General features: G+C 43.4%; 1 protein-coding gene across 1 annotated transcript in view; it reads left to right on the forward strand.

Annotated features, from left to right (window-relative positions):
- GXYLT2 (glucoside xylosyltransferase 2) overlaps nucleotides 1–14426 on the forward strand; it is a 30513-nt gene extending 16087 nt beyond the window's left edge. The window contains exons 4-7 of the mRNA XM_038410127.2: nucleotides 2081–2332; nucleotides 3567–3690; nucleotides 7252–7424; nucleotides 8749–14426. Of these exons, the coding sequence (XP_038266055.1) occupies nucleotides 2081–2332; nucleotides 3567–3690; nucleotides 7252–7424; nucleotides 8749–8931 (732 nt within the window). The 3' untranslated portion in view covers nucleotides 8932–14426. The remainder of the gene's footprint in view (nucleotides 1–2080; nucleotides 2333–3566; nucleotides 3691–7251; nucleotides 7425–8748) is intronic.
- Nucleotides 14427–14739: the final 313 nt, after the last annotated feature.

Here is a 14739-nt window from a genome sequence, read left to right on the forward strand (position 1 = left end):
GACAGCATTCAATGGCTGAACAGAGGTGCCAAACAAACACAACTTTTGGGTGAGACCCAGGCTAGTAAATGTCAGCCCTTCAGCTTTTTGGACAGTTTTAGCAAATAAAAATGGGGAGGCATGGGAAGGTTATAATTGTAACTGATTTTCAGCTTTAACTAATAGCATTTGCTGTTTAGCAAACAGTATAATGAATATCTGCATGTCTCTGTGAAGGTCAAGGGAATTTTCACACCCTTATCGTATCATCTCCCTGCTAAAATTATCAATGAATGTGTAAGTTACTGGATTTCCACAAGGGGGCATACTGCAAGCAAGAATAAACTAGGTATGATGAGCATGATTCTACTCTCCCATATAGCAGTTTTACACCTGGTGTAACTGAATTAACTGCAGTAATGCCTGACTTACACTGTGGTAACTGAGATGAGACTATGGCCCACAACCTCCTTTTTAAGACTTCTTTTATTTGGCTGGCGGCATAGTTTCCTAAAAAGCAAAGAATTAAAAACTTTAGTGCAGGCGATCCACAGTTAATGTTTTAAAATTAAACAGTGTGGAAACATATGGCTTTAATTCATGTCAATAAGTGAATGTAATTTACTCAGTGAGGGGGCAGAGAGCTGTAACAGGAAAAGTAGCCATGACTGGGAATAAGGAAACACAAGATCAAAAGGAGATGGGAAACTGTTCTGTTATCAACTACCTTACATTTTCTTTTCTGCTGCATTAGAACATGGTTCCCCCCATGATTCATTTGGGAGGGGGAGGTCCATGCTAGCCAATCGGGGATCTAGGTTTGGCTGTCTGGCTAGACCAGAGTTGGGCAAACTACGGCCCGCGGGACCCTCCTGCCCGGCCCCTGAGCTCCTGGCTGGGGAGGCTGCCCCCCAGTCCCTCCCTCGCAGCCTCACCTCGCTACTGGCGCCAAGCTCTGGGTAGCGGGGCTGTGAGCTCCTGGGGCAGCACAGCTGCAGAGCCCGGCCTGACCCGGTGCTCTGTGCTGCACGGCGGCGGCATGGCCTGGCTCCAGACAAGCGGCGCGGCTGTAGCGCTGCCAGCCACCGGTGCTCCAGGCAGCGCGGTAAGGGGGCACGGAGCTGGGCGGTTGGATAGAGGGCAGGGGAGTTCAGGGTGGTGGTCAGAGGGCGGGGGTGTGGATAGGGGTTGGGACGGGGTCCTGGGGGGGGGGGTTGGATGTGGCAGCGGGGGGCGGGCGGGGCAGTGGCGGCAGTCAGGAGGCAGGGAGAAGGGGTGGTTGGATGGGGCAGTCAGGAATGAGATGAGGGGTTGGATGGGGCTGCGGGGGGCAGTTAGGGGTGGGGGCCTGGGGGCGGTCAGGGGCTGGGGTGTGTAGATGGGGGGGGCCGTCAGGGAACAGGGGAGGTTGGATGAGGCGGGGGTCCCCGGGGGATGGGGAGGCGATAGGAGATGGGGGGCCAGGCCATGACCCCCTCCCCTAACTGGCCCTCCATACAATTTCCGAAACCCGATGCGGCCCTCAGGCCAAAAGGTTTGCCCTCCTCTGGGCTAGACCATGGAAGGGTCTCATGCCAAGAGATCTGGTGCATATTGTGGCTTATATATATATAGTTGTAAAATGTTTTTTTATAATTACTTTACTTTCCAAAACATTTGCCATATCAGTGCCTAAATTACATACCCACATTCTGCAGTAATCGCACAACTTCCTAGTCTTTGAAAAAACTAGCAACACTATACTAATGCAGAAGGTAGGTGTTTTGTTAGTAAAATGAATATGAAATAAGACTTGTGAGTTAGATCTCAGGTTGTTATGACACTAAGCTGATTATTGTTTTGTGTAAAGAATAGCCCTTGATTTTTGCACTTTGCTCTAGCTATTTTGCAATGCTGGTTGCTTTTTTTTTTTTCTTTTTCTTTCTACCTACTGTTTGTGACTCCCACAACAGTTAGTGATGTCAATTGATAACTCTGTTGTTTGCATGAATGCATATTTTTAAAATACAAGTAATTCCTGAGCAGTAATCAATTTCCTTTTTCTGTCAGTCTGATCTCCTTTTCCATCTTCCCTCATTTCCCCATCCCACAATCTCCAAAGGTGATTTTAAAGGATGTGGATTCTCTTCTCTATGTGGACACTGATGTTCTCTTCCTGAGGCCCATTGACGACATTTGGAGCTTTCTGAAAGAGTTCAACTCCACACAGTTGGCTGCTATGGCCCCAGAGCACGAAATACCAAAGATTGGTTGGTATAGTCGATTTGCTCGCCACCCTTACTATGGAACAACTGGAGTCAATTCTGGAGTCATGCTGATGAATTTAACCCGGATAAGAAACACACCGTTCAAGGTGAAAAACTGCTGTAGAAATTTACTTTCTTTTTTTAAAGTAAACTTTTAGGGATACGTGTGCTTGCATAAAACAACTTGTACCGTATGGAATTGAAAAAGGATGCTGGACAAACTTTGTCAGAACCAAGCTTTTAGAAGAACTAGTAGAAAGATTTCCTGATATTTAAAAAACAAAAAAAACAGTGAGTGATTATATTTAACAAACATTTCCCCAAAAGCCAGAGTTTTAAAACCCTGAAAGTGCAACAGCCTAAAAGCAAAAGGAAAGCTGATGTCATTTATTGCCCTGCTCTCCTATCTGAGATGCATGGAAAAATAAACCCAAGGATCGGTAGTGCTGAATATTCTGGACTTTAAAAAAATACTTCTCACTGGTAATATTCAAGGTGGTATGCATAACATAGGGAACAATCTGTTTTATTTATATCAAATGAGGCCTGCTCTTGAGCTCCCCGACACCCCTGCAAATCACGAGTGGATGTCGATGGAGATACTGGTGGAAATGAAGAGAATGATTTTCAAATTGGCTTTGTCCTTTCCATGTCAAAGGGCCTTGCTTGTGGAACCTTTTATTTACCTTGGTGAGCATTTGTTCCGATAACTACTCTTGTGAGTAAGTGCCCAGCAATGTGGAGAAATGTTCCACAAACTTGCCTAAAGGATCTGGTCCTGTTACCCTTACCCAGACTAGATTGAGCCTTTCAGGTCATCCTTGAGTAAGGATCAGTCACCTTAGGGGCAGCCCCAGGAAGAAATTGTGCCTCCAAAGTTATGAACCCTTCTCTTCCCTGAAGTAAGTTACCATAGCCCTTGGGAAGGTGCGGCATACATCCTCCAACTTGCACCTGGTCCCTACTTTAGCCAGTGAGTAGGAAGGCTGGAGCCAATGCTGTACCCACTCCTGCTCTTCTTCACCGGCTCCCTGGCCAATTGCTCTCAATGGAAAGTATCTGGAGAGCAGGGGCTGCGCACCACACCAGTCTGAGACCCAAGTGGGCCTGCTTCCCTGTTCAGCTGAGTAAGACAAGAGCACAGCCCACCCTTCAGTGAGTCCTGCCACTCCACTCCTAGCCAGGCCTAACACTTCCTCACAGTGCTCCTCCTCTCCTCTGAGTACAGGGGGGTTTGGGAAAGTTCTGCATATGTGGGCATGGGCATTAAGCCATGACTTTATTACCCTGTTGTTTGGTAAAACATTAACCCGCTTCCTCTGATTTCTTTCTGCCTTGTAGAACAGCATGATACCAACAGGCTTGATGTGGGAGGAAATGTTGTACCCATTATACCAAAAGTACAAAAATTACATTACATGGGGAGACCAGGACTTGCTAAATATTATTTTTTACTTTAACCCAGGTATGTAATGATCCTATTAATCTCGTGCTTGTCTGTAACAAGAGAATGGCTAGACCTTGTATAATCCAATAATGGGATTTTTATGATTGAAAAATATACATGTGACTGAATTCTGGCCTGAAATGAATAACCTAAGGCCCTTAGGCTGCAATGGGATTTATGCCCATAGTAGTCCCAGTGGGTGTAGGTGGTGTTGGGACTGGGGCCTACTTCCAGTGCAGATGCCCAACTATATTCTCTAAACTGGAAAGTTTAGAAAAGTTTTCTAGGCATGGTACTAACTGCAGGCTGAATCCTGGGCTGAAGTTAGTCAGGCACGTACTTACTTGCTTTGCTGCATTAGAGCCTAGCTAAGCAACATTTTTGTCTTCATATTCACGGATGTTTATCTGAACCTGAAATTACTCATCTTTGTCCAAATCCATATCTATTTTCTGACATTTGGCTCAACCCCAATATTTATTAAGGGGGTGACAGTGTCAAAGCCAACAGATGCAACAATGACTCTGCTCTGAAAAAAATACTTTAAAACTCCTTCTCCCCCCACCCCCTTGTAAAAACTCTCTTCCCTTGCTAAACCTGTGCTATAAAGCCAGACCTTCCAATGAGAAAACGTTCCAGCTCTTCAGCCGAGTTACCCATCCCGGTGACCTCGGGATGTTTGGATCGTTTGCACTCCCAGCTGTGTTGCGTTTTCTATTCTCCCTTTTTCCTGCCTGCTCTGGGCCTGTGAACAGGAAGGATATGAAAATCCTACAAGAACTTTTGTTGTCAGAGAGTATGTTAGATACCCCAACTGCCCCAGAGAGTGGATAAGAGCAAGCAGAGGGGCAGTGTGACCTACAAATGTGGGCCATGAACATAAGTACCTTTTTTTTGTTTGAATCTGACTTATGCCTGCCAGCTTTGTACAGGGTCTTTTGAAACAAGTTGCTTCTTTTTTAGGCTTTTCACATAGTTCCTCCTGAATTCAGGTCGTAGTCACACAGGTGTATGTTTTCAAGCGCCTAGTGATGTTGGGTGCCTCAATTTTAAAGGGGTCTCATTTTCAGAAAGTGCTAAGCCCCCACCTGTGAAAATCAGGCCCCTTGAAAGTGCCTCAAGTTGGACTCAGACTTTTCCGAAATCACTACTCACTTTTGAGAACTTAGTCCAAAGTTCTGTGGTATGGTCCCTGCTCACTTGGAAAAGTTGGGACCTTTGTCCTGGACCTGTATCATCATGCTGATATGTCAGTATCCACTCTGATCTGCTTTCACGTTCCCCCTTTGCCCTTGCATGATCTTGAGCGCAGCATAAACATGGAGGTACCATTATTCTGTTCCTTTTTTGCCCCTCCGTTCAAATCTTCAGTCAAGTCACAAGGGCTATAATAAAAAACAGACAAAAATCAAAAAATGGAGGCAAGAGAAATGCAAAGCAATAAAACTGTTACAACAGCTATTTAATGTAGACAGATGCCCTAAATTAGTCTTTTGATTGCAACAAGTAATAGCCTCATAATCCTAAGAAAAAGCTAATGTGGCACAGTCCAAAAACTGTGTACTCCTCATTATTAAAGGTTATAATAGTTTCCAAAAAGAAGCAGACATCCCAAGATACGGGCAATATGGCCTTGTGCTGCAGTATGTGGGGAAGGAAAGAAGACGACGCATCTACTTTAAATTCACGAAGATCATTTAAAGTGGGAGAGAAAAATGAGAAACCAGTTGAATTCTGGGACTAGCAAACTCCTGATTAGCACCACATGTGAATATCCTTCTTCATTCCATAGGCCTTGTCTTTTCCTCACATCTGGTAAATATGCTCCTAGGAACTATTTAGTATCTCAAGTAACTTTCCTTCCCATGCCAGTTTAGAACGCCCTATTGTAAAGAGCCATCAATTCAAAATCTCAGACATTAGAGAAGGACAATTAATTTATCTATGCCAACCCACTGCAGCTTTTCCTATGAATTAGCCAGGCATATACCTAGCCATTTTACCTGGGAAAGTATAACCTCTGTCCCCTGAAATAACCTAGCCATGAAAAAGAAAGTCAGAATCCAGTCAGATAATCCTTGCAGCACAAAATCCCCAAGGTAGCTCTGATATTAATAAACTTGAAGGAGTGACTAGAATAGCACCTCGTTATGACAGAAAAAGTTGAGCTTTAGCATAGTTGAGTGGTGGGGGAGAAGAGAATGGGTGAGCACCACATGTGAAAACTGATAAGCGACATGGTGCCCTTGTTCAGTATTAAGGGCCTGGGGAGGAGCTGTGCGTGTGCAAACGCTGAGTGCTGGCATCTTGCTTATAGAGGCCTCGATCTACAGCTCATTGGAGCCATGGAAAGGCTCCTATTGACATTCGTGGGATTTGGATCAGGCCCGTGCAGCTTCCCCTTCCACTGATTCTAGCACTGAGCATTTGGCTGGAGCGAAGCATAAGAAATGTCAGGCTGAACAGAACGAGCTCGGAAAAGGGTGGTTACGACCACCTCCTTCATTGGGTGTGGTCAAGGGGAAAAGCGCTCCTGCTTTTCCCTCTGCCCACTTAGGAACCCACCTGAGGACCAGTCACAGCTGTACTGGGCGGGATGAGTGGAGCCCTAGGAAAGGCCAAATGAAGTATTCAGTCTTCGGTGCTTACGGTACAGCCGTGTTTCTGCTGTCATGGAGCCGGGACCAGTACAGCTCTCCTCCCTGGCTGGGAGATGACCCACAGGACTTGTCATGATTTATCGTAGTGTGCTGCGGATGCTGGGAATGTACAGAGTAAATTAAGAGAAGAGGAATATCAGGAGGAGCCCGTTCATAAGGCACTTTGCAAGTAATTAATTTGCTTTTGGAATTAATCTGGAACCGTAGACGTAACAGACAGAAGGGCTTTGAAACGGGGATTGTATTTAGTGCGTGTATGGTGGCTTTGTATGTTAGTGACCACACAGATTCCCATGGCAGCATTTGTAAATAAATTATCTCATCGCATGCTCTGGGAATCCATTGTACAACAAATTGTCATCCTTTGGCTTGGCATGTCAACAGCCTAGATGAGTTTCAGTGGTAAGCATGGAAATTGTTTAAAAGCTTTGTCCCACTGTCTCCAATAGAAGTCAAAATTCAGCCAACCACTACAGATCTGTCTTCAAGTGGGATGCAGGTGATGCTGACTTGCGCTGCCTCCCTCTCATTCCATGGCCTTGCAATTACACAGATGCAACTAGAAAGGATGCTGGATGAAGGAGCTACACACTGTGTAGGATCCAGGCCTTGTTCTGTCACTTGTAGCTCTGAAAAGCACGTTTTTTTTTTTTTCTGTCTCCAGTTTCTCTTTCCTCCCAGTTTTTCTATGGGCCAAGTCTCCTATTGTAACAATCCCCAACCCAACAATGATGCGACTTGCACACAGTCATCTCCTGAAGAAAACCTGGTTAGAATTCTAGGCCATTACCCTGAGTCACTACCAACAAAATGACCGAAAATCTTCCTGACTGACAACCCCACCACTTTCTTAGCAATGTGATTAATTTGCAGTAATTGTTTAGTTCAATTTCTCTCTCTCTCTAATTGATATTGCCAGAGAGTCTCTATGTGTTTCCCTGTCAGTGGAATTACCGGCCCGATCACTGTATGTATGGGAGTAACTGTAAAGGCGCAGAAGAGGAAGGCATATCTGTTCTCCATGGTAATAGAGGCGTCTACCATGATGACAAGCAGCCTACTTTTAAGGCACTGTATGAAGTGATACGTGATGTAAGTGTTCTCCTCTTTGTGTATACACACAATATCCTTTTCCTCAGACTTGGGCTATGCAGGCCATTGAGCACTCTGCCGTAACATCTTGCACTGCTTTGTATCAAATAAAAAAAATACCAATGTTCACAAAACACTCTGTGTTGGACTCTTCCACCTCACAGTGTGTGTGTGTGTACGAGGGATGGTTGAAACCATCCTCCTCAATGTTGAAACAAACTTCAAATCCTAAGGCCTGGTAAACTGCTTCTAGTGTATTAGTGTATTAATGGAAACGGGGATTTGAATGAACTCGATCTTACATCCTTAACTATGGTGTTATAACTGTGACTGCACAACTGTTATATGGAGCCTGATCCTGACAGGGCTGAGGACCATCAAATACTTTTCACCTCCCAGGGGAGTGCAGGGCACTCAGCACCTTGTAGAATTGGTCCCATGTTTCCATTTTGTGGGAAGGAATTCTAAGTTCAGACTCTGTGCTGGGTTTTTTTATTAAGTGTTTCAGGGATTCCTTTTGTTCTTGAGACGCTGGATTTAGTTCTCTCCCTTTCTTTGTTAATAGTACCTGTGTATAAGTAGCATAAGCCCAGCAAAACATCTCCAGTTACTCTGCCTTTGTGCTACTTAGCACGCTGCCTACATGTGTCGTGGTCTCATGTAGCGACAGGTCTGCCTACAGGATAACAGCCTGGTACTGCAGCCAATTAATGAAGTTACTTATAGCTCAAGTGGCATAGGGTTGTGCTTTCAAGGCTGAAGTCCCTGGTTCAGTCTCAGCTGCTGACTCCAGTTGGGGATCTTACAACAGCCTATCCTTCCACTTCTGAGAAAAGGAGCTGTTTATACATAGTGTTCTGTAGTACCTCAAGGATTGGCATAGAGCTGCCTCAGAGGTCACTGTGGAAGAAGATCTCCATCAATAAGCATAAGTGTAAACTCCAAGAACATGCCTGGCCCCAACTGTATTACACTTACCCCCTAGCCTGGGCTTTAAACATGCAGTTTCGGTGAAGCTGGCTGTGCCAGACAACATGGCTCGGCATAGCTTTCTGAAAGTCAGTGGTCTCAAATGCATTGACAAGTGATTTCAATACATTGGAAGTCAGTGGCGACTCAGGAACAAGCCAGTGCCAATTTCTATAGGGCCTATTCCTGCTCCTTTTTATGCGTTGAATAGCGGCCTTGTGGCAGTTGAGGACATTTAGCTCCCTGTGAATATCTGTCTTACATCTCCCAACTAAAAATGGTTTTAAACTTTTCAAATGTCATTTATAACTACTAAAAATAATCAGTTTTCTTCTCTGCTTTCCTCCCGCTTCAGTTTCCCTTTGAAGACAATCTCTTCCAGTCCTTGTACTACCCACTTCAGTCTAAGTTTCTGGATACTGTACACACTTTATGTGGGCGAGTTCCACAAGTTTTTCTGAAGCAGATTGAGAAAACGATGAAGAAGGTTTATGAAAATCGTGTCATTGTTCATGTGGGAGCCAACTACAGATACTAAACATAGCTATACTTTATATGGTAATTTTTTCATCCTTGTATCCAAATCATTTGAGGCAGATAAATTAAAGGGGCACCATCAGTTTAAAATTCATGTTAACAAAAATTGTCTAAATTGGAACAATTCATCAAGTGTCATGGTGGATTTTCCATTACTGACCACTTTTAAATCAAGATTGGGTGTTTTTCTGAAAGATCTGCTCTAGGAATTATTTTGGAGAAGTTCTGTGGCCTGTGTAATACAGGAGGTCTGACAAGATTTTCACAGTTGTCCCTTCTGGCTTTGGAATTCATGAATTTCCCTGTTTTTATTAATAACTCCTTAAATGATTAAAATGGAATTTTAAAATCCATTCAGACTGCCACTTCTTATGCTCTTTGTTCACTTCCTGCATTTCTCTCCCCTTGAGCAAGGAGAATCAATGGTTTGACTGTCCCTAGAATGAGTTCGGTTTTAGTTCTGTCATGTTTAAGTTTAAACACTTCAGGGGAATGTGTTTAAAAACAGCTATTTTAATTGGAGGTGGTGTTCAGTTGTGGAAACATCTGTATTATGTTTTATAAAAAAAAAAAAATTTTTTTTCATCCCACAAGATTTAAATTTGCGTCTAGATTTAAATTGACAGCATCACTGACTTGAAAATAGATGCTCAAACCATTATGACAGGCTTAGTTAAACATGACTGTATTAAAGGAAACCATCTGCTTAGAAATCACTGAAATGTATGTGTGGGGGAAGAGTCTGTTTGTTTACTTTGTGTATTTGACAGCATTTTGTGTCTAGTGAGTATCATTGTTCCCTGGCCTATTTTCCCTGTTTTGTGTGGGCCTTTGACACAGCAACAGGAGGGAGACCCATTAAAGCCACTAAGAAGAACATATGCACAAATATTGGGAGAGCGATGTAGAGATAAGTACAGGACTTGAAACTAGTGTTAACTCACTTGCTGAAAGTACCTAGATTTCAAGTGTATGTTTTAAATTCCCCTCTGTGTGGGAACATGGCTTTAGTCTTTTTTTCTTCCCATTTTAAATACATTACCTTTTGTGTGGTTTTAATTATGTTAAAAACAGGCCAAGAACACTGTGAATGAACTGGTACTATTGAACTGTTTTCCCCATTAACCTTCTTTAATTACTACTTACTGCTTGGGAATAATTCCGTACCACTGAAAACCTTTCTTCCAGCACAGCGTTACTGAGATTGCTGTCTGACTGCTTTTTCCAATATGCCAAAAATCCACTTGTTCTTGGACATAAAAAAAAAAAAATTTTTTTTTAAAAAATCTCCACATCTCTGCTTGGCACTTTCATCCCTTGAAGTTCAGCATCTGTGCCAGGATTTTAACTAATGGTCTCAAAGTGAAATGGGATACAAGATGGCTTTGATGTTTGTTTTATTTAAAAATATTTAATTTAGGTTAGATTTCAAAAGCGTGTTCACGTTGTAAGTAGTTAGACTGAAGGTTACAGACAGTGTTACACAGCTCATTAAAACCCGCAATAGTTAAAAGATGCTCAGCAGAAGTTGTAGGAAACCTGAAACTTAGGAAATTTTAAGACACTTTAAGTGAAAATCTTGAGGGATGTATACCGTAGAAAGGTTATATTGTTCAGCATGTGGAAGGCAGCTGAATAGACAGCCTTACCTTACCTGTTCAGCAGAAAAATCAGCCATCACTTGGAACTGTCTTTTATGTCTAGTATGCAAGGTGTTGAGGGGAAACTATTCTGTAATGAAAAAGTTGCTATCGGCTGCATTATAATATGCATGTAATCCCAGTGGCTTTCAAGGCATACATACTTACCTTGCATGGCTGGTGAGTGCTAGGGGCATGTCACGGTCATTAGAGTCTAGAACAGGGGTGGGCAAACTTTTTGGCCTGAGGGCCACATCGGGTTTCTGAAATTTGTATGGAGGGCCGGTTAGGGGAGACTGTGCCTCCCCAAACAGCTAGGTGTGGCACAGCCCCCGATCCCCGCTTCCCGCCCCCTGACAGCCTCCCCAGGACTCCTGCCCCATCCAACTCCCCCATTCCCTGATGGTGCCCCGGGACCTCTGCCCCATCCACACTCCACGCCGCCCCATCCAACCTCTCCTCTCATTCCTGCCTGCCCCCCCAAACCCCTACCCCATCCAACCACTTGTTCTCCCTGACCCCCCCCAGGACCCCTACCCCATGCAACCACCCCTTCTCCCTGTCCCTTGACTGCCCCCTGCTGCCCCATCCAACCCCTCCACTCATTCCTGACTGCCCCCCCAGGACCCCTACCCAATCCACCCCTCCTGCTCCCTGTCCCCTGACTGCCCCCAGAACCCCTGCCCCTAACTGCCCCCCCCGCTGTCCCATCCAACCCCCCCACTCTTTCCTGACTGCTCCCCTGGGACCCCAGCCCCCATTCAACCCCACGTTCCCTGCCCTCTGACCACCCCAACCTCTATCCACACCCCTGACCACCCCCTGAACTCCCTGCCCCCTTACTGCGCTGTCTGGAGCACTGGTGGCTGGCGGCGTGGCTGCACCAGGACAGGCAGCCACGCTGTCTGGCTGGAGCCAGCCACGCACCGTGCAGCACAGAGCACCGGGTCCAGCCACAGCTCTAGAGTTGCGCTGCCCCAAGAGCTTGCAGCCCGGCCGCTGAGAGCATGGCGCCAGTGGCCCAGTGAGCATAGGCTGTGGGGAAGGGGGACAGCAGGGGTGGGGCCAGGGGCTCAGGGGCCAGGCAGGAGGATCCCGCGGGCCAGATGTGGCCCGTGGGCCATAGTTTGCCGACCCCTGGTCTTGAAGTTCAAGACAGTCTGCATTGCTGCCTTCACCACTCATGATTGATGCACACAGTTTCATGAAAATCCTCTTAGTTGGGTGGCCTACGTGTGTCCCTCTTCTCCGGTAACAGCAGACTAGCTGTCTCTCTCTGCCTTATCAGAACAGTTGACACTCATGTGCCCAAATGCAATAGCTGGCTTATGAGGAAGAGGAAGACATGAGGTTTGCTGGCCGCTAAGGCTGTCAAACAGGCAGGCTGTACAGAGTGGTAAGTGCCTGTGGAAACCTTTTACAAATGAATGGGGTGTAAAAACACGTGACGCATCCGTAGGCACACTGAGAGAATGGCATGGCATGACAGACAGCAGCACTAGGGAAGCGTCCAAATAGAGTGAAATGGAAGAGCCCAAAATACCAAACTTGAAGTCCTGGCCCCACTAAAGTCAGTGATTTCACCCCAGGGTTGGACTAGTCTTCATAAGAGACACAACAGACAAAAAACCAGTTCTTTGACACAAGGCCTAATAGGATCCTCACCCTCCCCCACCTACACAATTTGCACATTTCTGGCTCTCATTCTCACATTATCTTATGCTCTTACTATGTAAGAGATCAAAGTACCTTAACTAGCAATGGACAGAAGCAGTCATTCTGACTGGTCTTACAGCTGTCCCTCTTAACGGGGAGAGAGAGGCATTTAAACCCATATAGTGCAGGCTTGAAATATTTAGCATTTTTCTTCAAACCCCAACTCCTGGAGTCAGATGATTTCTTCAGAATCTCAGTTTTCATTTAAAAAGAAATGTAAGTTTTTGCCTCTTGTGGTTGTGGAGAAGAGCTTAAAAATGTGACCCGAGTGCATCCTAACTACTTAAAAGCTAGAAAACAAATAAAAAGAACCCAAAGTGCATTGTTTTAAAAGCTTCATGATATTTAAAATGCTTTCATGCTGTCTGGGAGCGTGATTCATGATTTTTAAACATTTTGGGGTTGGCAATAGTAGACACTTAAAAAAAAAAAAAATAGCTTGATTTCCTAAACCAGAATAAAGCAGACTGTCTGTAGGTCATGTTTGGTTAGATTAGACATCCTCAGAGCATTTCTAAATTGCTCATCTCTATGGTATCTACAAGCCACAGAAGTTTTGTAGAGAAAAAGTTGTCTTGCCCAGAATTTGGAACTCTGCATTTTAGAACAATGCCTCTCATATACATATATAGCAGAGTTGCTAACTCACAGACGCTTAGTAGGTTATGATTCAGTCCATTATGATTCAGTAGAACTTGGAACCACGGGAACATATTTGTAATGAAGGAATCAAATAAGATACTATAGTTAATTACAGAATAAAGGCATTATTACTTATAAAGTTATTGGAGATTAAAACAGTGTTTACAGGAGGTGCTATATTTTTATAAAGAACAATATTATGTTAACTGTTGTATAAGGTATATGAAGTATACATTTTAACGTGAAAATAGCTTTCAGTGTAATGTGAAGGCGATTATGCAGGAAAATATCTTTTTTTATATTGTTTTTCTGAAAAAATTAATTGAGCTGTAATTTGAAAACTCCAAAGCCTTTTTTTAAAAGTTACATAATTTTTTCTCATTCTGACTAGAATTATTAATTTATATTTTACTACTGCTTCCAAAAAACATTTGTCTTAATTTCAACAGCAGTTGGTTTTAATATTAAGCTTACGTTAATCACACTCCATACGCATCGCTATTTACTTGTAATTTAGCCTCATTTATTTTAACAATGGAACTATGTAAATACTTACGTAGGATTTATATATATATATTTTTTCCTCCCCTCATATGTACTATTATTGTATTGGTAACTAAAAAAAAAAAAAAAAAAAACCACCCAACAAAACAGAGTGCCATTTTTCATGTACCACACTAAGCAATGACACCGTAAAGTATTAGCACTAAAAGAGGGAACACCAAAATATTTATCTGTAGATGAACCCAAATTCATTTTTTGGCACGTTGAGTGTTTGTAACCCAGATTTCACAAAGAAGAATTCATCTGCTGCATTCAGAACAGTGTGGTACCGTACAGCCTAAAGAACTGTGCCCTAGTTATTTGAACACAGGCTGTGATCCTGCAAAGACTTACGCATATGCTTAAACTTTTCACACTGTGAGTAGCCCCATTGCAGTCAGTGGAACTACTCGGAGTGTATAAAATGAAGCATGTGCCTAAGTGTTGGCATGATCGGGCTATAACGCACATTTCCAGGTTTTAAATTTGCTGTGCTGTACTTGAACTTGCCAAAGTTATACAAATAAGGGTCTGACACTGAGCGGCGCTGAGCACCTCTTTTCAGCCCTAAGCCTTTTAAGGAAGTGTCGGAATAAAAATACACATTATACAATGAGGAACTGCCAGTGGGGGAGGCATTTGTTTGCACCATTTTATAATGTGAGGGCTTTTTTGGCTATTTGGCTGAACCTGGCAAAGTGAGCAAGATAGCTTTGCTATAGTTTCTGTTCTTTACAGGTGGAAACTGGAAACCATTTTTTGTGTGTGTGTGTGTGTGTGTGTGTGTGTGTGTGTGTGTAAATAATTATGATCAATTTCTGTATCATTTAAATGCTTGTATAGTTTTATCTGACAAGTGCACCAATTGTTTATAGCTCCCAAGGAGGCATCGCAGTGCATTTCTATGTTTAAGATTCTTTGGCTTACAGTATAAATAAATGAACTTTTAAGCAAACTCCACATTTTCATGTCTTTTTGGTTTTGGTTTTGTTTGTTTTTTGTTTAAATCAGAACAAATTAAAAGGATCACAGTAATAGGTCTCGTTACTTTAAGGACCATATTTTGCCCTGACCACCTACATGCAAAACACAATGGAGGTTTGGCAGTAGCTGGGTATTATAGTATAGTTATGCAGTTCTGTATTAGGCTGTTCTTAATATGTTGCATATTTACTATAAATGATCATTTTCTGTTAACTTATTTTTAACAATAAAGTTATAGTTTGAAGTACAAAACCTTATTCTTCCTAACATGCTTTAAGACTAAA

The sequence above is a fragment of the Dermochelys coriacea genome, chromosome 7, assembly GCF_009764565.3.
Source record: "Dermochelys coriacea isolate rDerCor1 chromosome 7, rDerCor1.pri.v4, whole genome shotgun sequence".
Classification (NCBI taxonomy): Eukaryota; Metazoa; Chordata; order Testudines; family Dermochelyidae; genus Dermochelys; species Dermochelys coriacea.